This window comes from Schistocerca piceifrons, chromosome 4 (assembly GCF_021461385.2).
Source record: "Schistocerca piceifrons isolate TAMUIC-IGC-003096 chromosome 4, iqSchPice1.1, whole genome shotgun sequence".
Lineage (NCBI taxonomy): Eukaryota > Metazoa > Arthropoda > Insecta > Orthoptera > Acrididae > Schistocerca > Schistocerca piceifrons.
In genome coordinates, this window is record NC_060141.1 from 533,419,956 (window position 1) to 533,445,989 (window position 26,034).

The window sequence follows — 26,034 nt, forward strand, 5'->3', positions numbered from 1 at the left end:
AGTGAAATAGTTGTGATTCATTGTCAAGTATATAGCTGTAATGCCTAAACAAAGTTTGTTCACTCTCGAATAACATATTTTCTTCTCGACCGAAGTTAAATTATTCTTTGGAATAGCTTCATTTATACGGTCTTTGAACCAGCAGGCCCTTGCATATCCAACGAAAGTGGAAAAAATTGTAACCAGTTCTTTCTGGATCCTGTACTCAATATTTTGAGTTACGTGCACACTTAGTGATTGCTTAAGGAATTGGAAACGTGCTTGCCAATAAATTATTGGGTGCGGTAATTGTAGTACAGTAGCTGTTCGTACGAAACCTAATTCTGTTCCAATGTATAATGATTAACTTCCGTTAACATTTTTAAAACACTTTACCCCCATGTCGTTTGTAATGTAAATGACACGTAAAGTTTTGAAAACAGTTACATTTCTGGCTTACGTTTTTCAGGGCGTTTTCGAATTTCGTCATAAAAATTTATTACTTCGAATAAACCCTGAAGTTTTTATAGAAAGAGTTAATGTGAGAATTTTTGACGATAGCACTACTAAATAAAATGTGAGCACAGCTGGTCATTATGCAGTTAACAACAACAACACGTATCAGATAATGAGTTGCTGTTGACGGGTGGATCATGACAGAATAATGTAGGTTGCCATTCTCCTCCTGCTATCCATGTTTAGGATTGCCATGGCTTTCCTAAACCATTTGAAGGAAACCCAGGAAGAGTTCTTAGAAAAGAAAGTTGATGGCTTTCTTCTGCAAATTGAGATGATGCTCCATCTCTAACGACCTCGACATCGACAGGACGTGAGTCCTTAATGTTCCCCACATGCTGATGGGTCGTTAACCTGCTTCGGTATGACATAGTTAATTAGTTACAACAAGTTCGCCTTGACTCTTCATCTACCGTTACTATTTCTTCCACATGCCCTGTTCTCCAAGGATGGAACAACGCTTACGTCAGCACACTGCCCCCTAGCAATAATAACAAAGTCAGAGTTAAAATCCGGCGTATTTCCCTCAACACCTTAGCAGCAGCAAAATGCAGGTCTCACCGGGCCGTTTACGTCAGAAGAGTTGTTGAAAATTACCATAGTTGCGCCGAAAAATGAGTCTTATGGTATAAATAGTATTCTAGTGGAATTTTATAGAAGACTTGGGCATATCGATTGCACATAACGTGCTATGAACTTCTGTCGTTGACCTACTAGTGGCAGAACCTAGATCTCTGAAATGTGCAGGTTCATAACTTTGTTGAACGCCGACTTTAAGTTTTACATACGGTTAAACAACAATCAGCTGACGAGAATTAGCTGTTCCGTCATGCCTACCCGTCAGTTCCTCGTGGATCAATGTTAAGCGCATTTCGTTCCTCTAGGTAATCGGTTTGCGTGTCTTGAACAATGAACACCCCGGCGAGCTTAGATTATGTAGATTTCAAAAATGAATGTGAGTCCATTCAACATTCTAATGTCTCAGAGTTTTTGAATGCGTTGAGTTTGCAGCAGTCCGTATCGACATCGTACACATTTACTTTTAGAGCACAGTCATTTGCATTTACGCTACAGGAGTGGTGCTAATAGTACTAATAGCAGTAGTAGCAGGTTCATTAATCCATATATCAGTTTTACAAGGACATTGGACATTTCGTGGTTTTACGATTTCAGGCTCATAAGAAAAATGTACTTCATACATATAGCCGCTTGCAGTACTTGACACGAGAGGGAGAGATATTGGCCGTGGCCTTAATTGTAGAAGCGATCCCTGTATTTTACTGAAGTGACTTAGTGAAATCATACAAAACCATGATCTAGATGGCTGGAAGAGATTTGGAAACTCCAGCACCCTCAATACAAGGCCAGTTTGCCTTTTCCCTCACTAAAAATACTGCTCTTCACTGAGGTTGTTTGGTTCTAGAAGAGTAAAGGTCTAGTACTACACGTTTCATTCATTTCTCAGTCGCACTCACCGCACACACTAAACAAACTGCACACGCATTCTTTCATTATGTAACACTACATACACTGTCAGATGGTATGGGTATCATAACGTCCTTGTTTGCTTCACATTTTGCGTAATGAAGCTTTCGATTTAATAGCCTGAAAAACTAGATCAGCATCCCTTATACAAGGTGGCGCCGTTAAAAATAGCCGGCCTGCCCTTTCAATGTGAATGCAATATTTCGACTTCTGAAATAGAGTAAAAGCTACCACAACACACAGTTTTATGCAATAATCGATTGTTAGCATGTTTCTGACTGCAATTCAGTTTGTTTCATTAGTGAAGTTGGATGTTTCTCTTTTCGGTCTACAAAATTACTTTCTCGGTAGAAGCAAGAATTGAAATTATGGAACCATACGTGAAAACAGGTTCGATTAAGGAAAATCGCGAAATTTTTGTGGTCAATTATCCGGATAGAAGACTACCAGCAATGAGAGCAATATACAGTCTACGAAACCTGACGCTTTCACCGATCTCTGCAAAACGTAAAACAACAAAGAATTCCTTCAGTTCACACACCAGATGTTACTGCAGACATTCGCCGAAGAATTACTCAGAGCCCATAGAAGTCTACTCGTAAATTGGCCCAACAGGCGCATGTAACTAGGAGGAGTTGCCTGCAGATATTAAAAAGCCTTAATCTGAAGTCGTATCGTGTGACGTTTGTGGAACAATAACGGGAATGTGACTATAAAAGACATGTAGATTGTTGTACATTACTTTTGTTAGACCCTTTCTATTACATCATGAGTGATGAAGCATGCTGTCATCTCTTGGGTCATTTGAATTCACAGAACACAAGGTACTGGGCAATGAGGCACCAGAACACGGTGTTTCAACAGCGTACTACGTGAAGAAAAAATCGGCATTAGATGTGGTGTAGCAGGAACGCGCGTCATTGAACCGATAATTTTTTTGCCCTACCCTCGACAAAGTTGCTCACACAGTTGCTCATATGGAATTTTTTGAGACATTTTGTGCTTAACTCACTGAATATGGAAGGCAATACTGATTCATCCAACAAGATGGAGCAGCGTGCCACACGTCGAAGGCCTCCCTGGAACGAGTCCATGATTTCCTCACCGAGGAACGAACTTCAGCAAACATTTATGTTCACCACGTTCGTCGGATCTAACAACATATGATTTTTTGCTATAGGGACACTTGAAGAGCAAGGCCCTTGAAAGAAATCCACACACAATACAGGAACTGAAAGACAACATCAGCCCTGAAGTTGCCGCCATTGATATCCGAAATTAGGCCTGGTGTATCTGCATACTATGCACTTACGTGCACAACTGTATATTGATGTTGCAGGGGATCACTTTCAGCATCTTCTGTAAATATATATTTCACCGTGTTTTACATTGTAAATAAATCGTAAGTCCATTCCAGCTCTTCGTTTCTGCAATTTCACTACATTTTCCGTACACTTACTTTATTACCTGCCATATCCCGTATTATGCGATGCGTAAGGGTTTCTAGAAAAGAAGAAAAGAATCTAAAAGGAAAGAAAGGTATTCTGAAAGTGTTGTGTGAAATGACAGATGTTTTGTTAATTCTGTTGATTACATTATTCACTAGTGTTACTTTGTTTTACCAAACGCCAGATTTATGTTACCTACTTAATGCTCCACTATATAGAATATATTGCTTGCCATAACTGCGTTTTCCAGAATGTCTCTTTTAACAATCTCTTAACTCACTTTGGATATTTTATTTTGTAGTTTTATTCCTCGACAGAAAATGCGGTTTTTAGTATATTTTATTCTCTCTTGGTTAATGTACATTCAGGCTAGAAATTGTTACACGTTCACGGACAGAGCTGTTTGCACAGTAATGATCAGTTACATTCTTTATTTACACAGCTGATTGCTAACTGCGCCCACATGACCTATATGAAATCTCTAGTGTATTCAATAGATCTTTACAATGAACTCGACTGCTGTTTCCAAATTTTCTTCCATCAATCCGGAGAGATCTGCGTCACGGCTGTTCCCTATCAGCCACGTTATAAGCGATCGCCTTTCATCCATTAACGAAGAGATTGTGACCTACAATAAATGGGTTATAATTTAATTGAATGATGTTGGTGGCATCTGCCTACGAAGACCAAGAGGATATTAAAATAACATATAAGATTATTCAGGAATAGGTACAAGTGACTGAGGAAATACAGAACACGGATAAATCAATTTGCCTATCAAGAGGAACCCAAATTTCAACAATGAGTCTTGGCTCAAAACGGTGGAGTTACAGAAGCTAGAAGCTACTGGATTTATAGACCGCTCCAAACACGAGACGTACATTGTGGCATCACACAACTTGCAGGAAAGTTATCGCGCTATTCAGCATGTACGCACGAGATTTCGGCTTACGGCCGCTTTCTTTCCATTGCACAAAGAATTGGCACATTTGGTTTGTGAACATTTATGAAGTACAAGTAGTCACCAACACTACGTCTCTTAGCATAAATGGGCTTTGACTAAACTCCACGGGCACATATTACGAGGCGCCATACCTAAGGTGAGCCAATAAGATTTTAGAAAGCGTAGAGGTTTCGATAACTAAGCATGTTTTCGAGGTGCTCGCCCCCGTCGTCCCGTCAACGTGAGCCTGTCAGTTCATGTTTTCTAATACGTGTAGTATCACTATCTGGTCGTGAGTTACATACGATAACAAAGGCTTCCTATTTCAAATATAGCTAGATCGTGGAGTATTTACTCCACACCCATTACTGTGGTGACAGCCTGTACGTAATTATTCCCGAATCTGGGGGAGTGTTAATCACAAAGGACTGCCGGCAGCGACCATCTCCTCTTGATACAAAGTGCTACGGTAGCACCCTTATCCCTTAGTCTTACTTTCACTAAGTAAATAAAACATATGGAACTGAAACCAGAGATAAATCCTTCATCTTATTAAGTCAGAGCCACAGATGATATCATTTAATGATGTACTAATTGAAGGATGGCGTTTCTGCTCATCATCCAAACGTAATCTCACACATGGATGCTTGGACATTTTTGTCCTACGCATTATCTATGGACGAGCCGGAGACTGAGCACTACAGATAGTACCTGCTTGACCAGGCCAGGAAGCCACAAACCCGATTTCAGAACATTTTGTTTAATATATGCCTTGCGTGAATACGAGGACTCCTTTGGGGAACTGCCACTATCATAGTTTTAAGATCTGTTTCAGATCTGTAAATAATCGGGAAACAAGAAAATTATAGTAAATAGTGTTGGGAAGTGAAAAAAGTAATAAAAGATAGCTCAGTCCTGAGCATTACACAGGGAAAAGTGATATTCCTCGTTCGAGGCCATTCGTTCAGTTTGCTAAGAAGTATTAAAATAAAATGGTATGACATTGTTGCTGGGAAGCCTTAGGAAGAAGTTTCAGTTGCACAAATATAAACGCTGATTTCTTAGTGTGCGTTGGTCTTCTTTCTTCGTCCTGTATAACTGTTGTTCCCTGTTGGACTTGTTGTTGTGGTCTTCAGTTTGACATCGGGTTTGATCCAGATGTCCACGCTATTCCGTTCTGCTCAAGCCTTTTCATCTGTGAATACTCTACCACAACATACATCCATTTGAACCAACTTACTGTATTCGGGTTTCAGTCTCCTTTACAGTTTTTACCATCCCCACCTCCCCCCAAACATCATTCTAATACCAACATGACAATTTCTACATGTCTCAGACTGAGTTCTATCAACCAATCCCTTCTTATAGGAAAGTTTGGCCACAAAAGTCTTTTTTTTCTGAATTCTGTTCAGTACCTTGTCATTAGTTACTTGATCTAACCATCTAATGCTCAACACTTCTCTACAGCGCCACGTTTCTAATGCTTCTTGTCTAGACTGCTTATTGTCCGCCTTTCACTTGAGTACCAATTTATTAGGCTATACAGAAAAACATCTTCAGAAAAGACTTCCCAACACTTAATTTATATTCGATACTAACAGTTTTCTCTCCTTCAGAAACGCCATAGCTAGTCTCCATTTCATAGTTTATCGTCTCTTCTTCGTCTGTCATCAGTTATTTTACTGCCGAAATGGTGGAACTTGTATAAAAGACGTGCACGAACAGAGTCAGTGAGAGTGTGGAAGGTTGCGACAGGCACGTGGAGCCCAGCCGACTGCAGTTGCGCTGCGTTTCCCGTTTGACTATCCATGGCGCGAACAACCCAGTCGAGGTGGTCCCACAAATTCTCGACTGGATTTATATCCGCGGATTTGGTGGCCAGGGAAGTACGGTAAACTCATCCTGCGCCTCTTCGAACCATCACGTACACTGCAAGCTGTGTGACTTGTTGCAGTGTTCTGTTGGTAGAAGCTATTGTGCCGAAGAACAGATTGCATATAGGGTTGGACATGGTCCCTAAGAAGATATGCATATTTCTATTGTTCCGTTGTAGCTTCCAGAGTAGCAAAAATGGTTGAAATGGCTCTAAGCACTATGGGACTTAACATCTGAGGTCATCAGTCTCCTAGACTTAGAACTATTTAAACTTAACTAACCAAAGGACATCACACACTTCCATGCCAGAGGCAGAATTAGAGCCTGCGACCGTAGCAGCAGCGTGGTTCCGGACTGAAGCGCCTAAAACCACCTGACCACAGCAGCCGGCTCCAGAGTAGCGAGGTCACCCGACGAATAGACGAAAGCATTCCCCAGGCCATACCGGATGCTGGGTGTTGGCCTTCAGACTTTGACGTCTTTCACGCCGAAGGCCACCTGTACGATGAAGCATAAAACGTGGTTCGTCTGAAAAGGTCACCTGTTGCCACTAAATGGACGTCCAGTTGCGATATGGTCGTTGAGGTTGGTAGCTCCTCAGGTCACCTGTGCGGTCAGCTGCTCGACAGTTGCACGTCTGTTCGCCCGTACACATCTCTGCAACAGTCGTTTATCCCTGTCATCTATGGCGCTTGGTGCACGACAGTTGCTTTGAAGCCGGTTTGTATAGTGCATTTCCGCAATGCACGGTATCCTGTACCTACGGTAGCCGTTTTGGAAATACTCCCACCCTTGGCCCGAAAGCTAATGATCATGCCCCTCCGTTAGATAAATCGCTCTGTTTCAGCAATGAGTACACTATCCCACGGTTAGGGCTACCACCCGCCGACCTGAGTGGTGGTTATTGCACGTTGACATAGGCGTTGGTCACATCGGTGTGACTGGGACGTGTATATCCACCGTCTATTCCGATCAACCGTTCTTCCGTGTTCTTTCTGTCTCTGATAGAATTACAGTGTCACTGGCAGATCTCAAGAGTTTTTTTCCGAGTTTTAATTCCTTTTCCTCTGGTACCTGGACGTTTATTAAAAGACAATCTAACAGATCCACAATGTTTTTTCACACTTCTGTATATTATTCTGGTTATCAACTTGAACGTATGAGCTGTTACGCTGTCTTGATCTCCATTCCTCTCATTTACGTGCCATCGACTTTTTCAGGATTTAGTCATTAATCGAGTTTCTTTCTACCCCCTTGAAACAGAGCGATACTCAGCTAGAGTGAAAAGCCTGTACTGTTTCTGTTCTTTTGTGAATCATTTACTGTTGTCTTCCACATGCCTTTACGTTTCTCTCAGCCATCACATTTACAGATAATGCAAGATAACAAATGGAACCGAGGAAACATGAATGGGACCCTTCAGGCACAAAGAAACACTAAAAATGAGACTTCTAAACCCCTCGAGTGAACTGATAGAGTACCTGACCGGTTGTAACCCGTACGCTATGTATCTTTACAAAGTCAAAACATGAATGATAGTTGCGCCTGCGGCAGTGTGGACAAACCAGAGCACAAACTATGCGACTGAGTCCCGCACGAAGACGGAGCGGGTAGTGGTCGTCAGGCGTTAAAAATGCTGGATCCCAAACGTCCACAGAGGAACGAGTCAACCTGGTGTATCTTGGACGATACTGCAGCCGCAGTATCCAGGAAAGTCAAGAAAGACTGTACACGTCAGCATGCTGCTGTCCCAGCTAGCCAATTTACACAGAGGTGACTTAAATCATGGAATAGCAACATGCACACTTACAGATGGCTGCAATAATGCGTACACAGGGTCTAAAAGGACAGCATATTGGCAGAGCTGTCGTTTGTACTCAGGTGACTCGTGTGGAAAGGTTCCAGACTTGATTATAGCCGCACGACAGGAATAAACAGGCCTTGAACGCGCAGGGGCAGTTGGAGATAGATGCATAGGAAACTCCATTCCGGAAATCGTTAGAGAATTCAATATTCCAGATTATACAGTGTCAAGAATGTGCCGGAAATACCACATTTCGGCCATTACCTCCCACCACGGACAACTCAGTGGTCGACGGCCTTCACTCAAAGACAGAGAACAGCCACGTTTGAGTAGAGTTGTCAGTGTTAATAGACAAGCAACACTGCTTAAAACAATCGCAAAAATCAACGACAAACGCATCTGTTAGGATGGAGTGGCGATTATGGCGCTAGTGGTTAATGGCAGCAGACGACCGACGTAACTGCCTTTGCTAACAGCACGACATTGCCTCTGCCTCCTCTCCTGGGCTCTTGACGATATCTGTTGGACAACTGACGACTGGACAACCGTGACCTGATCCGGTGAGTCCTGATTTCAGTTGGTAAGAACTGGTGATAGGGCTCGAGTGTAGCGCAGACCCCACGAGGCCATGCACTCAGATTGTCGACAAGGCACTGTGTGAGGCAGTGGTGGCTCCGTAATGATTTTGGCTGTGTTTACATGGAATAGATTTGGTTCTCTGGCCCAACTGAGCCGATCAATGGCGGCAAATGTTATGTTCGACTACTTTGAGACCATTTGCATTTGTGGACTTCATGTTCCCAAACAACGATGCAATTTTTATGGCTGGCAATGCGCCGTGTCAATGGGCTCCAAGTGTTCGCAATTGGAGAACATTCTGGACAGTTCGAGCGAATAATTCGGCCATCCAGAGCACCCGAAATGATTCCCATCGAACATACGTGGGACACAATCTAGAGGTTAGTTCGTGCACAAAGTTCTGCATCGGCAACACTGTCTCTATTAAAAACGGCTGTAGAGGCATCGTCGGTCTGTATCTGCGCAGAGGGCTTCCAGCGACTTGTTGAGTCAATTCCACGTCGAGTTGCTGTACTACGACAGGCAAAAGGAGGTCCGACACGATATTACGAGGTATTCCATTACTTTTGTCACCTCAGTGCATTCGGTAGATGGAGAGGAGGCAACTGAGGTCAGCGGCCACTGAACGAAATGGTATTATAGAGTTTATATTGGATTCCTGCACGTGATAGCCGGAATGTCGCTTCTGGGGCGTTACAGCCTACTTGAAATTAAATGCCGCTGACGTGCTGTCCTGTGGCCAAGGAATACAGCAGACAATGGCTGTTCACTTGCATAGTACTAGCGCGGATCAATTAACGGAAATAAATCGCCTACAATGAATATGCACTCTAATAAATAAACATAAACAGAACAAAATCTATAATACTAACAGTATTAGTTCAGTAACTGTTTAAGCGATTTTACTGAAGTTTTGTAGTTGTTGTGTAAGCATTTTCTAGAATTAGCAATTCTTCTTCGCATTGTTTGAAATGATCAGGAATAAATAATTAATATGGACACTTATTATCATTCACAATAATGTGAGTTGTATAACGTTTTGTGTTAGCAGAAGAGCCAACACCGTGTTACGATTGGAGGCCGAAATGCACACGTTTTAGCTCATGCAGGCTGGCGTGAGGAGGGAAGAACTACACTAACGTGAGGTCTGGAACATGACAAGGAATGAGAATTCAGATACTTAACTTTAATACATTAATGATGAACGTCGCTCTTGACGGTATATGATTCGCAATATTATCTGTTCAGAATACATTCTTGAAGATAGTAATTATAGCAAGTGAATATGGCGCCTTGCTAGGTCGTAGCAACTGTCGTCTCTGCAAATGAGAGCGTATGTAGACAGTGAACCATCGCTAGCAAAGTCGGCTGTACTACTGGGGCGAGTGCTAGGAAGTCTCTCTAGACCTGCCGTGTGGCGGCGCTCGGTCTGCAATCACTGATAGTGGCAACACTCGGGTCCGACGTATACTAACGGACCGCGGCCGATTTAAAGGCTACCACCTAGCAAGTGTTGTGTCTGGCGGTGACATCACATAACGTATGTTGGTTTGTTAGACAATAGGCTGTAATGTGATGAATAAGCAACTATAAACGATACAGCATAAACAGTAGCTAATTTACAGTGACACGTGGACCGAGGTGTTTACGTCGTGACGTGGCTCTATGGCAGGAAGAGAGGGGAAGAAAACCAATGTGCACTCCGTGTGCATACCGGGGGGAGTCATTCCAGATGTGGAAAGGGTCCGTCCGGATGCCATGAATGGAACAGGGTGCACCCATCTGCAGGTGGTCGCTCATGTCGGCACCAATGATGTGTGTCGCTATGGATCGGAGGAAACCCTCTCTGGCTTCCGGCTGCTATCTGATTTGGTGAAGACTGCCAGTCTCGCTAGCGGGGTGAAAGCAGAGCTCACCATCTGCATCATCGTCGACAGGACTGACTACGGACCTTTGGTACAGAGCCGAGTGGAGGGTCTGAATCAGAGGCTGAGACGGTTCTGCGACCGTGTGGGCTGCAGATTCCTCGACTTGCGCCATAGGGTGGTGGGGTTTCGGGTTCCGCTGGATAGGTCACGAGTCCACTACACGCAGCCAGCGGCTAAACGGATAGCAGAAGTTGTGTGGCGTGGACTGGGCGGTTTTTTAGGTTAGATGGCCTCGGGCAAGTACAGAAAGGGCAACAGCCTCAAATGGTGCGGGGCAAAGTCAGGACATGCGGGGACCAAGCAACAATCGGTATTGTAATTGAAAACTGTCGAAGCTGCATTGATAAAGTACCGGAACTTCAAGCGCTGATAGAAAGCACCGAAGCTGAAATCGTTGTAGGTACAGAAAGCTGGCTCAAGCTAGAGATAAATTCTGCCGAAATTTTTACTAAGGCACAGACGGTGTTTAGAAAGGATAGATTGCATGCAACCGGTGGTGGAGTGTTTGTCGCTGTTAGTAGTAGTTTATCCTGTAGTGAAGTAGAAGTGGATAGTTCCTGTGAATTATTATGGGTGGAGGTTACACTCAATAACCGAGCTAGGTTAATAATTGGCTCCTTTTACCGACCTCCCAACTCAGCAGCATTAGTGGCAGAACAACTGAGAGAAAATTTGGAATACATTCCACATAAATTTTCTCAGCATGTTATAGTCTTACGTGGAGATTTCAATTTACCAGATATAGACTAGGACACTCAGATGTTTAGGACGGGTGGTAGGGACAGAGCATCGAATAACATTATACTGAGTGCACTATCCGAAAATTACCTCGAGCAATTAAACAGAGAACCGACTCGTGGAGATAACATATTGGACCTACTGATAACAAACAGACCCGAACTTTTCGACTCTGTAAGTGCAGAACAGGGAATCAGTGATCATAAGGCCGTTGCAGCAACCCTGAATATGGAAGTTAATAGGAATATAAAAAAAGGGAGGAAGGTTTATCTGTTTAGCAAGAGTAATAGAAGGCAGATATCAGACTACCTAACAGATCAAAACCAAAATTTCTGTTCCGACACTGACAATGTTGAGTGTTTATGGTAAAAGTTCAAGGCAATCGTAAAATGCGTTTTAGACAGGTACGTGCCGGGTAAAACTGTGAGGGACGGGAAAAACCCACCGTGGCTCAACAACAAAGTTAGGAAACTACTGCGAAAGCAAAGAGAGCTTCACTCCAAATTTAAACGCAGCCAAATCCTCTCAGACAAACAGAAGCTAAACGATGTCAAAGTAAAATTCTGTGTACCGACTTGACAGAAAATCCTAGGAAGTTCTGGTCTTACGTTAAATCAGTAAGTGGCTCGAAACAGCATATCCAGACACTACGGGATGATGATGGCATTGAAACAGAGGATGACACGCGTAAAGCTGAAATACTAAACACCTTTTTCCAAAGCTGTTTCACAGAGAAAGACCGCACTGCAGTTCCTTCTCTAAATCCTCGCACAAACGAAATAATGGCTGACATCGAAATAAGTGTCCAAGGAATAGAAAAGCAACAGAAATCACTCTACAGAGGAAAGTCCACTGGACCTCACGGGATACCATTTCGATTCTACACAGAGTACGCGAAAGAACTTGCCCCCCTTCTAACAGCCGTGTACCGTAAGTCTCTAGAGGAACGGAAGTTTCCAAATGATTGGAAAAGAGCACAGGTAGTCCCAGTCTTCAAGAAGGGTCGTCGAGCAGATGCGCAAAACTATAGGCCTATGTCTCTGACGTCGATCTGTTGTAGAATTTTAGAACATGTTTTTTGCTCGAGTATCATGTTGTTTTTGGGAACCCAGAATCTACTCTATAGGAATCAACATGGATTCCGGAAACAGCGATCGTGCGAGACCCAACTCGCTTTATTTGTTCATGAAACCCAGAAAATATTAGATACAGGCTCCCAGGTAGATGCTATTTTTCTTGACTTCCGGAAGGCGTTCGATACAGTTCCGCACTGTCACCTGATAAAGTAAGAGCCTACGGAATATCAGACCAGTTGTGTGGCTGGGATGAAGAGCTTTTAACAAACAGAACACAGCATGTTGTTATCAACGGAGAAACGTCTACAGATGTTAAAGTAACCTCTGGCGTGTCACAGGGGAGTGTTATGGGACCATTGCTTTTCACAATATATATAAATGACGTAGTAGATAGCGTCGGAAGTTCCATGCGACTTTTCGCGGATGATGCTGTAGTATACAGAGAAGTTGCAGCATTAAAAAATTGTAGCGTAATGCAGGAAGATCTGCAGCGGATAGGCACTTGGTGCAGGGAGTGGCAACTGACCCTTAACACAGACAAATGTCATGTATTGCGAATACATAGAAAGAAGGATCCTTTATTGCATGATTATATGATAGCGGAACAAACACTGGTAGCAGTTACTTCTGTAAAATATCTGGGAGTATGCGTGCGAAACTATTTGAAGTGGAATGATCATATAAAATTAATTATTGGTAAGGCGGGTACCAGGTTGAGATTCATTGGGAGAGTCCTTAGAAAATGTAGTCCTTCAACAAAGGAGGTGGCTTACAAAACACTCGTTCGACCTATACTTGAGTATTGCTCATCAGTGTGGGATCCGTACCAGATAGGGTTGACGGAGGAGATAGAGGAGATCCAAAGAAGACCGGCGCGTTTCGTCACTGGGTTATTTGGTAACCGTGGTAGCGTTACGGAGATGTTTAGCAACCTCAAGTGGCAGACTCTGCAAGAGAAGCGCTCAGCATCGCGGTGTAGCTTGCTCGCCATGTGTCGAGAGGGTGCGTTTCTGGATGAGGTATCGAATATATTGCTTCCCCCTACTTATACCTCCCGAGGAGATCACGAATGTAAAATTAGAGAGATTCGAGCGCGCACGGAGGCTTTCAGACAGTCGCTCTTCCCGCGAACCATACGCGACTGGAACAGAAAAGGGAGGTAATGACAGTGGCACGTAAAGTGCCCTCCGCCACACACCGGTGGGCGGCTTGCGGAGTGTAAATGTAGATGTAGAAGTCTCTCACAATGTTGTGTCCACAGTGCTGGTTCTGCTGACGGTGAGCACTTGGTTCCTGCCGACCAGCTGCGACGAGCGCCTCTTGCTGGCGACCCTCTCCGTCTTCCTGCACTGCGCCGTCATCGACAGCCTGTCATACGCCATGCCAGAGGACGGATGCAGCGCGCCGCAGGTCGGTGAGTACCGCAGTGCAGTTCCCAGCCCGCTTCCCAGGAAAGGATCGGTGTACTGCCACCGTCATCCGTTTTCCATAAGGTTATTACAACCTCTGCGCGCCCCTCTATTTAGGTTCCGTTTCCGAAACCGCCTAACTTTCTGTGGTGTGCGTACTGTAAGATCTTCAGTACACACACCATCAAATTATTTGACTTGTCGCTCTAACCAAGTAGGCGAGTGTCAGCAGTGTGTCTCGTTGTCTTATCGTCGCGTGCTTATCTTCTGCCGTTAGGTCAGACGATAGAAATGCCACATCCACGCTTAGAGTAGCAGATTGTCGGTGACCAACTTTAAACAGAACTTGATTAATTTTCAGACACATTTATTAAAATAATAACAAGTATAAAAATTACTTAACTTGGTTCTGGATGCTATTTACAATTGACAATCTGAAGTTCTCTTGGTACTGGTACGGTAATCTTATTCTCACATATCTCTGAGACTTGACAAAAGTGTCTATACATTTCTCTTCATGGCTATGTACAGGGATATGGTAATCTTATTAGGCACAGACTGAGACTTGACTATAGACTGGTACACTAATGCAGACTGGTACAGACTGGTGCAGACAAATGCAGACTGGCTAATCGGAGGCCTGTACACTCGTTATAATACCTCGCGCGTTCATGTATCACTGCGCGAGTGTGATCCGCGAGGAGAAAAGGTTCTATGTTAGCAGCAATCTCATTGGCTGCATTACATATTAATACGCGGATCGGTGGAAGCAGAATTTGGTCCGTCTCTACGGCAGCGCCCTCTCGTAGTGTGGAGACGGACAAGCGCTGCGCCTGCGCTGTTGTGCTTAGCGGGGCGCGCTCTAGTGGGAAAGTTGTGTACGCGCTGACTACGCGGAACTATGTACTAAACACTTTGTTTGGTCCTTGTCGGCTCATATTACAATTGCGTGCAAAATGGCGAGTCCGATCACAGTCAAAGCACCTGAATCTGTCCAAATCCTTTTCTCTGCTCTCCTGTCGTACCGGAGATTCACTTTGGGGAATACTTCCAATAGGTGTCAATGTTTACTATTGTTGATCAGAAAAATGAATGCTGTCACTATCAATAGGGATTTCATTAAGTTCAGTGAAGATTTTAGGTTTGTTAGTAAATACCACTCAAGAGCGACCCTCAGGTCGCATGTCATGAACAGTGTCTACCACCTCCGTCTCACTAGCCTCAATGTGAAAGGCAAGATGAGCTTTCTTAAAACTCTACACTCACCGAGAGGATATAAAATGTAGACTCGCAATGGCACGGAACGCCTTTCTGAAGAAGAGAAATTTGTTAACATCGAGAATAGATTTAAGTGTCAGGAAGTCGTTTCCGAAAGTATTTGTATGGAGTGTAGCTATGTATGGAAGTGAAACATGGACTATATTCTAGACAAGAAGAGGATAGAAGCTTTCCAAATGTGGTGCTACAGAACAATGCTGAAGATTAGATGGGTATATCAGATAACTAATGAGGAGGTACTGAGTAGAATTGGGGAGAAAAGGAGTTTGTGGCACAACTTGACTAGAAGAAGGGATCGGTTGGTAGGACATGTTCTGAGGCATGAAGGGATCACCAATTTAATACTGGAGGGCAGCGTGGAGGGTAAAAATCGTAGAGGGAGACCAAGAGATGAATACACTAAGCAAATTCAGAAGGATGTAGGCTGCAGTAGGTACTGGGAGATGAAGAAGCTTGCACAGGATAGAGTAGCATGGAGAGCTGCATCAAACCAGTTTCAGGACTGAAGACCACAACAACAACAACAACAACAATACACTCAGCGAAAAAGATATTCTTCGCAATCTTGAACATGAAAGTATTTTTTTTATTAACAAGCTGATTTCTTATCCTGTGTGACAAATTACATAAACAATTCTTTGTCTCAACTTCTTCAAGCTACCTTCATCCCCAATTACCTGTTCTAAAATATTTCATAAACGCCTGTTAGGCAGAGTATACATATATAACAAAAAAAGGGAAAAAGAAGTTCAGACACTCTACGCAAAACCAGAATTTTGCTGCATCTCCACTGATAAATATAAAAAGAACAAGCTGAGATCCACTAACACCTAATTCATGGAGCCCTTGCAGAATTGCCATGAGGAAACCATTCTAAGACTAAACTTTTGCCGCAGATCAACATCACTGTATCCCACTGTCCGTGGACCACTCAATGGGCTTATAGAAATTTCATAGACGTCCGCTTCTTCTCTTATCGCCAGTAATCTACCATATGAAGGGCTTATTTCAATAGTGGTATAAGTCCACTTTTGTTCACATTGAGATACAGAGTCCTAAAGTTAAATGAGCGCTGAAAAATCTGCAGTTGAGATACTAGAAATATTCAAGCATATGGCTTCTTGCTTGAGATGAACTTTTCTTTCTGTTTGTTTCGCTCATTAATTTCAGAAGCATTATAGACAGTGAAGTGGAGGCAATGGACTTGTACCACTACTGAAATAAGTCCTCCCTATATCATACATACAGTGTAGATATAGTCTAGCTGTGCATTAATCTGAACTAGCTGAATAACTGAAGTGGCACTACTATGTAAAAATTCTAGATAAGTCTGCCCACCAGCAAGAGACTCCCAGCAAACACGAACTGTGTCACTTACCTTGCCGAGCGCCAGGACACTAAATTGTATCAGACGGCTGACTGCACTTCTTAAATATTCACTCATTTCAGCAATGGTTCTGGCAACATTACACTCCAGGAATTTCAATTCATAGGCCACTTGTTCTCTTCTGGGATGCCCAAGTCCTACAGTGTTGTGAGCCTACATGATAAAAGACGTACCTGTGAACCAAATTCTACGAAAAAATATAAAATCGCAATTTGTTTCAAACAATTATCACAAATCCCGTGCTTTTCCTGGTATGGTCAGTTGTATATTCGTAAGACGAATGGCAGAGGGGAAGAGAACTGGAGTGGGTACTGTCAGGGATACATTTATTTGCCAGAAATACCATACAAGATTCTACTGATATTTGCTCTAACACACTTACAAAAAATTAAAAAAAACAATTATTTAAAAAATTAAACCACTAATGAAAATTAAAAATAAGCAATAACCGATTACGCTGAAGGCTATCAAATGAGAAAGAAGGCACTGGAATTCCAATAACAATTAAACGAGGAATGATATTTAAGAATATAAACAATACGTTAAAAGACAAATTTGGTTAGGTGCAAAATTACAAGCTGTGCAGAGAAAGTGCCTTATTGTGTTAAGGTATTATGTTATGAATATAACAAATAAATACGGAGAACTTAGTCACCCTCGATTTTTGGAAGGAAACATAGCATATATACTAAACAGTTATGCGAAATACCAACTTGCAGTAAGCTGAAGGGAAAATGCCATAACAAGTAAAGATGAACAGTAAAATTATTATTGTTATCACCATAATTTGGAATTACCCTTTACAGACAATCCAAAAACTTAAGTCGAATTCATGAATCACAGCCAACAGCCTTTCATAAGTTTTCCCACACTGGCAACATGAAATTGATTGGGACTTCGATGATCTGCCATCAATACCTTCAAAACAACGATAATTATAAAGCCACAAAACAGACCGGTACATACAGTTTTTCTCGATGGTACCCAACCCGCATTCCTAATAGCCGTAGACCAAGATTAATTAAGCCTGGCTGCCTTCCGTCTGAAGACTACTCCACATAACCAGCGCAGCTTGAATATCAACACAAAAAATAGAAGAAAGGCCGATAAACGGCCATACGCACGGTTACCACACAAGGCACCAACCGATGTCGTGATAAAGGCATGAAGAAAACTGATCATACTCGCTGCAGTGCCAGACTTCCTTTTGCTAATCGTCTTCACCATCAGTATCCTTCTGGCCAGGCCAGAGAAGTCGCACTTCTCCCTCAGAAAAGATAAGCTACCATTATGACCATCGATACGCACACTCGTACGGGTCAAAACTGTTGTCCCAATTCCATCTCGTCATCAATCGTTCTGCCGTCTCTACCTGATAACCAACCACCTACATGATCTGCAGGTATGATGGTCCTATATTCCCTGTCCCTATTATTCTATCATTCTAAAAGTCCGAAATTAACACTTTCTCCAGGAACGCTGTGTTTCAGAATACCCTTAGACACATCTAATAGCCACCATGTAACCACACCACTCTTAATCGGTAGTAGTGACTTTTCCCTCTGCTGAAAATAAGGATGGAATTGTAATTAAAATTTCCCAAAGGCATATTGTTGTCACCGAGTTCCCGGGTTCGATTCCCGGCGGGGTCAGGGATTTTCTCTGCCTCGTGATGACCGGGTGTTGTGTGATGTCCTTAGGTTAGTTAGGTTTAAGTAGTTCTAAGTTCTAGGGGACTGATGACCATAGATGTTAAGTCCCATAGTGCTCAGAGCCATATTGTTGTCAATTTGCTAGCGTTCGTCAAGATGATCATGGTGAGACATTTACCATTTCCATCAGTGTATAAACGAGCATCAATAACGGATGCAGATACAAAATTTGGAACTCAGTGATCTTCCTTGAGAGATAACATTCCATTGTCTAAATTTGTAGACTGGATACACAGCTATCTTCATACTTTATAATAAATTTCATGTGATTTATCTGTTAGCAGGACGCCGAGTCCATATAAAGTTGCTACGTTAATGGGAAAATTCCTTATTTTACACACAGTCACATAGTTGTATACGTGACGAAAAATGGAACCTTCATTGGTGTGTGAGAACGTCACAGGCGTGCAGAGAGGTTGATGGTGCGCCAAAGCACTACTGAACATATTCGCTGCAGCCGCAGGTGCTCAGAGATGGTGTTATCAAAGCCCCTGTCAAAAATAAGTAGAAATGAATATCGTTAAAATTCATGAAAAATTAGAAAGAGAGAAAATATAACCTTATTTAAAACTGCTTTCACTGCTTCCCGAACTCACTCATGTTCACCAGCACAATCATGTTTCAGCAAATCCTGCAGGATATTACAAATTTCGTAAAATATTGTAAAATGTTCTATTGAAACACAGATAGTACAATAACGGGTCTAAAACATCTACTAAGATACATGTGGTTAACCGCTCACTTGCAAAACACATTGATAGGCCAGCCGCACTGATAATAACTGATTACGAACTCCTCCGTAGTATTTTCGGGGGCAAGTTAGAGTCTTAAAAATAATACCACATTCGTTCTTACTGTTAGCTAAAATGTTTATATTTTGGTGGTTTGTGTTCTGTTGTAAGAGTCTGACGGAACAGACACCACTCCAATTCCTAAAAGACCGAAACAGTTCCTTGACATTTGTTTCAGTTCAGGTGCAGAATATCGTGCGAATTTTACGGGAATCAATTAATTGGGAATAGGGAGTTAAAAGATGATGGAGAATGTATTGCAGTATTGCAAATTTGAGTTGGTCAGGGGCTATGTCCGGCCAGCCGAAGCGGTTGAGGCAACTGGTCATGAGAGATACATATGGGATCGATTCCTGGTCTGGTACAAATTTTCAGCTTTCAGCATTGCAATACCACAGTGCCCTGTGCGGTTGGAAGTCATGAATTCCCACTCATCTTGTCCCATTCTTTCCCCATTCTCTATTTCACATGAATGTTAGCTAAAATAATGTCGATTTTCCATTGCCCTCTAGTTCAAAAAAAAACTCCTGGAAATGGAAAAAAGAACACATTGACACCGGTGTGTCGGACCCACCATACTTGCTCCGGACACTGCGAGAGGGCTGTACAAGCAATGATCACACGCACGGCACAGCGGACACACCAGGAACCGCGATGTTGGCCGTCGAATGGCGCTAACTGCGCAGCATTTGTGCACCGCCGCCGTCAGTGTCAGCCAGTTTGCCGTGGCATACGGAGCTCCATCGCAGTCTTTAACACTGGTAGCATGCCGCGACAGCGTGGACGTGAACCGTATGTGCAGTTGACGGACTTTGAGCGAGGGCGTATAGTGGGCATGCGGGAGGCCGGGTGGACGTACCGCCGAATTGCTCAACACGTGGGGCGTGAGGTCTCCACAGTACATCGATGTTGTCGCCAGTGGTCGGCGGAAGGTGCACGTGCCCGTCGACATGGGACCCGACCGCAGCGACGCACGGATGCACGCCAAGACCGTAGGATCCTACGCAGTGCCGTAGGGGACCGCACCGCCACTTCCCAGCAAATTAGGGACACTGTTGCTCCTGGAGTATCGGCGAGGACCATTCGCAACCGTCTCCATGAAGCTGGGCTACGGTCCCGCACACCGTTAGGCCGTCTTCCGCTCACGCCCCAACATCGTGCAGCCCGCCTCCAGTGGTGTCGCGACAGGCGTGAATGGAGGGACGAATGGAGACGTGTCGTCTTCAGCGATGAATGTCGCTTCTGCCTTGGTGCCAATGATGGTCGTATGCGTGTTTGGCGCCGTGCAGGTGAGCGCCACAATCAGGACTGCATACGACCGAGGCACACAGGGCCAACACCCGGCATCATGGTGTGGGGAGCGATCTCCTACACTGGCCGTACACCACTGGTGATCGTCGAGGGGACACTGAATAGTGCACGGTACATCCAAACCGTCATCGAACCCATCGTTCTACCATTCCTAGACCGGCAAGGGAACTTGCTGTTCCAACAGGACAATGCACGTCCGCATGTGTCCCGGGCCACCCAACATGCTCTAGAAGGTGTAAGTCAACTACCCTGGCCAGCAAGATCTCCGGATCTGTCCCCCATTGAGCATGTTTGGGACTGGATGAAGCGTCGTCTCACGCGGTCTGCACGTCTAGCACGAACGCTGGTCCAACTGAGGCGTCAGGTGGAAATGGCATGGCAAGCCGTTCCACAGGACTACATCCAGCATCTCTACGATCGTCTCCATGTGAGAATAGCAGCCTGCATTGCTGCGAAATGTGGATATACACTGTACTAGTGCCGACATTGTGCATGCTCTGTTGCCTGTGTCTATGTGCCTGTGGTTCTGTCAGTGTGATCATGTGATGTATCTGACCCCAGGAATGTGTCAATAAAGTTTCCCCTTCCTGGGACAATGAATTCACGGTATTCTTATTTCAATTTCCAGGAGTGTATAACACAGAGAACTATGATACGGGACATCGTTATGTCTACCACACTAGCGGAGCACATTGGAGAGTCTTCTCGCTGGGCCGCACAGGATTAGCCGAGCGGTCTATGGCGCTGGAGTCATGGACTGTGCGGCTGGTCCCGGCGGGAGATCGAGTCCTCCCTCGGGCATGGGTGTGTAATTGTCCTTAGGATAATTTAGGTTAAGTAGTGTGTAAGCTTAGGGACTGATGACCTTAGTAGTTAAGACCCATAAGATTTCAGATTCAGGCTTCTCGCTGGAGGAAGAATCCATGCACCATAATGACGTATCCTATGCGAGATAGAGTTAGAAGGATGACATCTCCTTTCTACAGATGTAAGGAGGTACGATACAACCGCTTAGTTGACATTTATGACTGGAAAATATTGCCCATTTCTTCTAGCACTTCTTCATCTTTTTGCTCATAATTTGCATCCACTTCCATCAGGTTATTTTACAACGTCACTGAGATCTCCACTGTTTCGTGTTCTAACTTGTGATTCTAGTGTACGCTTGAGTCTGTGTGTGTTGGGCAGTTCTGATGTATCGCGACCTGCTGGTGGTGGCGTGTGCGTCCTTCATGGCTGCCGTGGGCCTGCGGAGGCTGAGCAGCCTGCGCACGCTGGACACCCCCGTGTGGCTGCCCTCCCTGCTGGAGTCCGGGCCCGCGCGGTTCCTGCTCTGCTCTCCCCATGGCTCCCTCAGGCTGCAGGTGAGCTCACTATGTCTGTAAACCTCAGAACGCCTAACCTACTCATTAACATTTTTAAAACCGCTACTCACACTAGTATCGGACTCCGTCACAGTGGAAGCTTTATGACAAGAACTGCCTCCACAAAAGAAGACGAAGTAAGTATTCCAGAATCCGAATCAAGAACAGCTGCCAACATGAGTAACGTAGAAGTAAATATCCGCGGAGTATTGGAGCAACTTAAAACACTTAATAAAATCAAGTCTTCTGGTCCAGACTGTATACCAATTAGGTTCCTTTCGGAGTATACTGATGCATTAGCTCCAGACTTAACTATCATATACCACGGTTCACTCGACGAAAGATCCGTACCCAAAGACTTCAAAGTTGCACAGGTCACATTAATATTCAGGAAAGGTAGTATGAGTAATCCACTAAATTACAGGCCCATATTGTTAATGTCGATATGTAGCAGGATTTTAGAACATATATTGTGTTGGAACATCATGAATTACCTCGAAGAAAACTGTCTATTGACACATAGTCCAACATGGGTTTAGAAAACATTGTTCCCTTGAAACACAACCACTTTTTTATTCACATAAAGTGTTGAGTGCTATTGACAAGGGATTTCAGATCGATTCCGTGTTTCTAGATTTCCGGAAGGCTATTGACACTGTACCACACAAGCGGCTTGTATTGAAATTGCGTGCTTATGGAATATCGTCTCAATTATATGACTGGATTTGTAATTTCCTGTCAGAGAGGTCACAGTTCGTAGCAACTGACGGAAAGTCATCGAGTAAAACAAAAGTGATTTCTGGCGTTCCCCAAGGTAGTGTTATAGTCCCTTTGCTGTTCCTTATATAAACGATTTGGGAGACGATTTGGGAGACAATCTGAGCAGCCCTCTTCGGTTGTTTGCATGTCACGCTGTCGTTTATCGACTAATAAAGTCATCAGAAGATCAAAACAAACTGCAAAACGATTTAGAAAAAATACCTGAATGGAACGAAATATGTCAGTTGACCCTGAATAACGAAAACCGTGAGGTAATCCACATGAGTGCTAAAAGGAACTTGTTAAACTTCGGTTACACGATTAATCAGTCTAATCTAAAAGCCGTAAATTCGACTAAATACCTAGGTGTTACAATTACGAACGAGTTAAATTGGAAGGAACACGTAGAAAATGTTGTGGGGAAGGCTAACTGAAGACTGCGTTTTATTGGCAGGACACTTAGAAAATGTAACAGACCTACTAAGGAGACTGCCTACACTACGCTTTTCCGTCCTCTTTTAGAATACTCCTGCGCGGTGTGGGATCCTCACCAGATGACTGACGGAGTACTTCGAAAAAGTTGAAAGAAAGGCAGTAGTCTTTGTATCATCGCGAAATATGGGAGAGAGTGTCACAGAAATGATACAGGATTTGCGCTGGAAATCGTTAAAAGAAAGGCGTTATTCATTGCGACAGAATCTTCTCACGAAATTCCAATCACCAACTTTCTCCGCCGAATGTGAAAATATTTTTTTGACAGCGACCTACATAGGAAGGAACGATCACCACGATAAAGTAAGAGGAATCAGAGCTCGTACGGGAAGATATAGGTGTTCATTCTTTCCGTGCGCTTTCCAATGTAGATGTAGATCTATATGAACCATTATGTATAACATATTAATAAAGAGATTGTACAATAGGTAATGGGAAAGATACTTTTAAGATGGGTGGTTTTGATGCATCATCCCTCACCAGGTCAAGTGTGGCAAGTGAATGCTTCTGGTAAGAGGCCACTTGCTTGCTAGAAACAGCTAGTCTGACCATAGCATGTGGTATGTCTATGAATTAACTATTCTTTTTTTTTTAATTTTTGATATTTGCTCCGGGTCAGTACCCTACCAACGATATCACAAACCCCACTCCACTCATATCAGAGATGTCACCACACATGAGTGGCATCATCAGACTTGTGAATCCTATCATCAACACATGACACGCTATGCCCCCTCTCCATCCCCACCCTTTCCCTCTCCTTCCCTTTCTCCACCCTTCCACCACCCTGTACACGCAGTCTCAGCTGAATATTAAAATGATGCAGCTAATCACTGTGTAATAGTTCAGTGGGCTTTAAAATGAAGAGGCCAGTTGAAATGAGGGACCGAAGGTGGTGATCTTAGCTGTGCTCAGAAGTATCTGAATGATCTGATTTTTTTTAGCTCTACATTCAAAGTAAATAACGAAAATTTACGCACAAAGTGAAACTTGTAATACTTGAACATCTAAGATACATCAGCGAAACACACACACACCTACATACAATCACACACAAGCCCACCATGTTTATACAACATTCTTTTCTAAAATGGGTTTTGGGACAGTATGTTGTAAGCAGTGAAAGCTTCAGCCCATTCTTTGACTTGCCATCAACCAAAAACATGTGCCTCAATTGAGGCCCGTAACTTGTAGTCTAGTGGCTAGCATTACTATCTCTGAATCATGGGGCCCGTGTTCGATTCCCAGTCGGATTGTGTATTTTCTCTGCCTGGGGACTGGGTGTTTGTGTTGTCCGCACCACTCCATCATCATTCGTGAAAGTGACTAGATTGGACTGTGTACAGACTGGGAATTTGTACACGCGCTGATGGCCGTGCAGTTGAGCGCCACGCAAACCAATCGTCAATTTGCAGTGTTACTACTTAACCTTTAACACTACTAATGTCCAACATACATAACACAATTTAAAATGACATTTTTGGGATGATTTTCTAAGCTTAAGACTATGAATTCACGTTTCATACACCATGATCACATTCAAACTATTACCCCAATTGCCTAGCGAAACTGCATTCTCAACGACCATTTGAAGATTGCATAGTACCATCCCAGTCAAACTGTTACCTCCACTGTCTCGACGTTCTGCTTTCTCATAGGCTTTCTGAAGATAACCAACCACATGTCCAGTCCCACTTTTATGCTAACGGCCTCACCATACTGCTGTCTCATAGTACCTTCGAAGATAATGCACCGGATGCCTGTCAAAATGTTACTCCAACTGTCTCACCATATTGCTTTCTCATGGTCTGTTTGATGATCACACTCCACAAGCAAAGTTCTACCACTACCCCAACTGTTTTCCATACTGCTTTCTCGTACGCGGCTGTCAAATCTCTTGCAAAAGGACTATTTCGAATATTTACCTACTTATGAATGCAAATTTAAGGAAATTATCCTAGAATATTGTGGGCTGCATTATTGGATTCATACTAGAACTTGAATCAAACTGATAATTCAAGTAGAATTTTGCAACTGAAACTACTATACAAAGCTAAAATACACCAATGACATTGTAATTCTGTTAGAGTCAACGAAAGACTCCGAAGAACACATGAATAGAATGGACAGTGTCTTGAAAGGAGCACGTAAGTCCAACAGCAACAAAAGCAAAATCAAGAACAATGTAATGTACACGGATTAAATCAGGTAGTAAAATTAATTATGATGGTGAAAGTAGAGAGGGTATAAATGTAGTTTGGAAATTTTTTAACATAGAATATAGGTCTAACTGCCAGAAAGTCTCTTCAGTAGGTATTTTTCTCAAGTGTAGCCATATATGGAAGTTAAACATGGATGATTAACAGTTCAGACAAGAAGAGGATAGAAACTTTTGAAATGCGGGTTTATAAAAGAATTCTGCACGTTAAATAGGTAGATCGCGTAAGTAATGAGGAGGAACTGAATGGAATCAGGAAGAAAAGAAAGTTGTGTTAGTGTGACAATTTGACTGAAAGAGGTTATCAGTTAATAGAATACATTCTGAGACATCAAGGGGTCACCAACTTAGTACAACAGAGAAGCGTGGAGGGTACAAGTCATAGAGGGAGACCAAGATATGAATACAGTATGCAGATTCAGAACCAATCTTGGGATAGAAGATCGCAGCAACATTACAATAAGGAATCTGCATATGTGTTTTACTAGTTAATAAATTTATTTCTGTAGCTAAGATTTTATTTTCGAGCGATACACTTTTCATCTTTCCCTTGTTGCGCCATCACTCTTCTCTATGTTCCTTCTCTGCCTTGTTCTAGCGCTTTCTTTAGTCATATTGTGATGAATGAACGTAATCATAGTAGAAGTTCTCGTTGTTTATTACAAAAATAAGCAGATTAACTGATTAACCGTAACAAAATTTCATCAAAACACTTGCTTCCTTCCTTCCAAAGATCATATTTCGGCGGTTTTTATTTTTCCTACATTATATGTGAGAGTGACGCTTTTACGTCTCCTATTTGTACTACATGTTAGTGTTATCTAGTAGATAATTACGGAAATTACAATTTTAGAGGGACTTGGCACCATAGCACTATTTGGTAGATACTGCAACCTTGGTCGATATTTTTTGTTGAATCAAACCTTGACTAAGCACAATTAT

The 26,034-nt window shown here is 43.1% G+C and overlaps 1 protein-coding gene across 1 annotated transcript in view; it reads left to right on the top strand.

The window, feature by feature from the left end:
- LOC124795525 (neuronal acetylcholine receptor subunit beta-3-like) overlaps positions 1-26,034 on the top strand; it is a 144,098-nt gene that overhangs the window by 79,399 nt on the left and 38,665 nt on the right. Inside the window, exons 7-8 of the mRNA XM_047259596.1 lie at positions 13,633-13,785; positions 21,448-21,623. Of these exons, the coding sequence (XP_047115552.1) occupies positions 13,633-13,785; positions 21,448-21,623 (329 nt within the window). The remainder of the gene's footprint in view (positions 1-13,632; positions 13,786-21,447; positions 21,624-26,034) is intronic.